The 1967-nt window shown below is 39.0% G+C and overlaps 1 protein-coding gene across 4 annotated transcripts in view; it reads right to left on the reverse strand.

Annotated features, from left to right (window-relative positions):
- LOC107706762 (N-alpha-acetyltransferase 25, NatB auxiliary subunit-like) overlaps positions 1-1967 on the reverse strand; it is a 48595-nt gene that overhangs the window by 37623 nt on the left and 9005 nt on the right. Inside the window, exons 1-3 of one of the 4 annotated variants that reach the window (XM_016510568.1) lie at positions 1181-1747; positions 971-1078; positions 813-891 (exon numbers count right to left, since the gene is read on the reverse strand). The exons of the other annotated variants lie outside the window; for them this stretch is intronic. Of the exons in view, the coding sequence (XP_016366054.1) occupies positions 813-891; positions 971-1078; positions 1181-1249 (256 nt within the window). The 5' untranslated portion in view covers positions 1250-1747. Of the gene's footprint in view, positions 1-812; positions 892-970; positions 1079-1180; positions 1748-1967 lie in introns of those variants that run through there. 4 annotated transcript variants of the gene reach the window in all.

Here is a 1967-nt window from a genome sequence, read left to right on the forward strand (position 1 = left end):
AATATTTCCACGTAGTGAGGTAGATATGTGGGGGCGTGTTAGAACGAGCCGTTTTAGGGGGGCGTGGCAGAGTCTTAACTTTGATAAAGTATATCTCTTTGGTTTTGAGACTTTAGTCTTTGCAACTTCAGGGATCTTATCTATGCACAATCAGCTTATAACACTCCAAAGAGAAAGGAAAACTTGAAATCGCATCATATGACCCCTTTAAGTGCAAGTGACTGCACCAGTGCCTCCATCGGTCATGCTGTGAGCGAGCTACTGTTCAGCTTTCACACTCCGCACAGACACTTGAATAGCACATTTTTCTAGGTTAACATTAGATTGAGCGGCCATGTAAAGTTGCTACTACTTACATATTTCAGATGATAAGCCATATTTGAGGTCGTTGAATGATAGGCGAGCGTTTAGATGTAATGTTATGGTATTACCAAAAAAATCCAGCCGTTAACGATATGTCCGTCAAGGACTGCGTGACCTCACCATTTCCTGTGGATTTTTTTTTTCTGCGACTAAGCGACTAATAACATTTTGGTCGACTGAGCCTCTTCTCGTCGACTAAAGGTTAGTCGACTATTATGGAGTATAATAGTATAATATACTATTATATACCTTTTTAAAAATCCTGTACTGGACACAAGCTTTCATAATAACATGCTGTTTATATGGAGAAAAATCCCCTATGTGTTGGTAACTGTTGTTCATTTTTAAATGCTTCTCAACTCTGGTAACTAACAGCATGTTACACAAAGACATTCAACTGGAAATAACCCACAATATTCCTTTGAAGAACACAAGTGTTTTCTCCTCACCTCCAAGTGGCCCCTGAACCACCTCCAGTGCCTCCACATATTTCCCCAAACGCTCCAAGATCATGAAGTACAGCTGGACCTGGAACGGCCGATGGAAAATGCATCATAAACTTCATATGGCTGAAATCAGAAGCAGATTATCGATACCACCGTCCTACCTCAGCTTCTGCCTCTATTTTCTCCTCCTTTACCATTTTTTCCACCATACGCTCAGCCAGCGGCAGGAACATGGTCTGAGAGAGCTTCTCGTCTTGTGCTGAGATGGCCTGAAACACATTACATTGCATTGCTGATGTTGATTTATTTTGTTCTGCATGGGTTCATCTCTGAAATGTATTGTTTATGTAAGCGAGAAAACATCACTGTACCTGCATCACCAAGCTCATAACCGACCAAAAGTAATATGGGTTTTTGGGGACAATTTTATACAGTGCCATTCCAGCCTGTCAGAAGTGTAGAAAGACAAAAGTCAGTCTTTCAACACAAACATATTTGCGTTGGAGGTTCATGATTAATCACACAGCCCTTTTAAATCTAAAAACTTGATATGGCATAGTGTAGTGATTCTCAATTGGTTTGGCCATGGGACATTTGTTTGATTGAAAAAAAAAAAAAGCAAATTTCTTTCACAAAAATTGCTGACACACACAAGTACTGTCCCCCTTTACTTAATGTACACATACATTATAAGAATATGACTAATACCGATGAATAAACAGCCTATAAGGCAAGGTTATTAAATAGCAGTCCCAAACTAGTTTTTATTAATACAATTAAGTTGGTATGAGCCACCACAGTCATTTAAACATATACAAAATAACACAAAGTGAAAATAACATGGCGTTTTTGGGTTATGGAAACAACAATTACCATGGTGAATACACAATATGAACATGAACTGTTAATGAAACATGAAAACTGCTCCTGAATAGAATGAATATCATACCTTCATGCAAATCCTTCCCAGCTAACACCAGTTATGTGATTTACTGGTACTTTACTTTTATTTCACACGTTGCACGCACGTAGTTTCTTTTGCACTTTAGTGAAATGACAAACAGTGTGTGCCGCCGCATTTGCGCGAAGAGTGCGTGCTACAAGCATAGTCTGACAGGACAGTACAGTTCATTTTTCTGAGGTGAGAGACTTTTTATT

This window comes from Sinocyclocheilus rhinocerous, unplaced genomic scaffold (assembly GCF_001515625.1).
Source record: "Sinocyclocheilus rhinocerous isolate Xijiao unplaced genomic scaffold, SAMN03320098_v1.1 scaffold864, whole genome shotgun sequence".
Taxonomy (NCBI): domain Eukaryota; kingdom Metazoa; phylum Chordata; class Actinopteri; order Cypriniformes; family Cyprinidae; genus Sinocyclocheilus; species Sinocyclocheilus rhinocerous.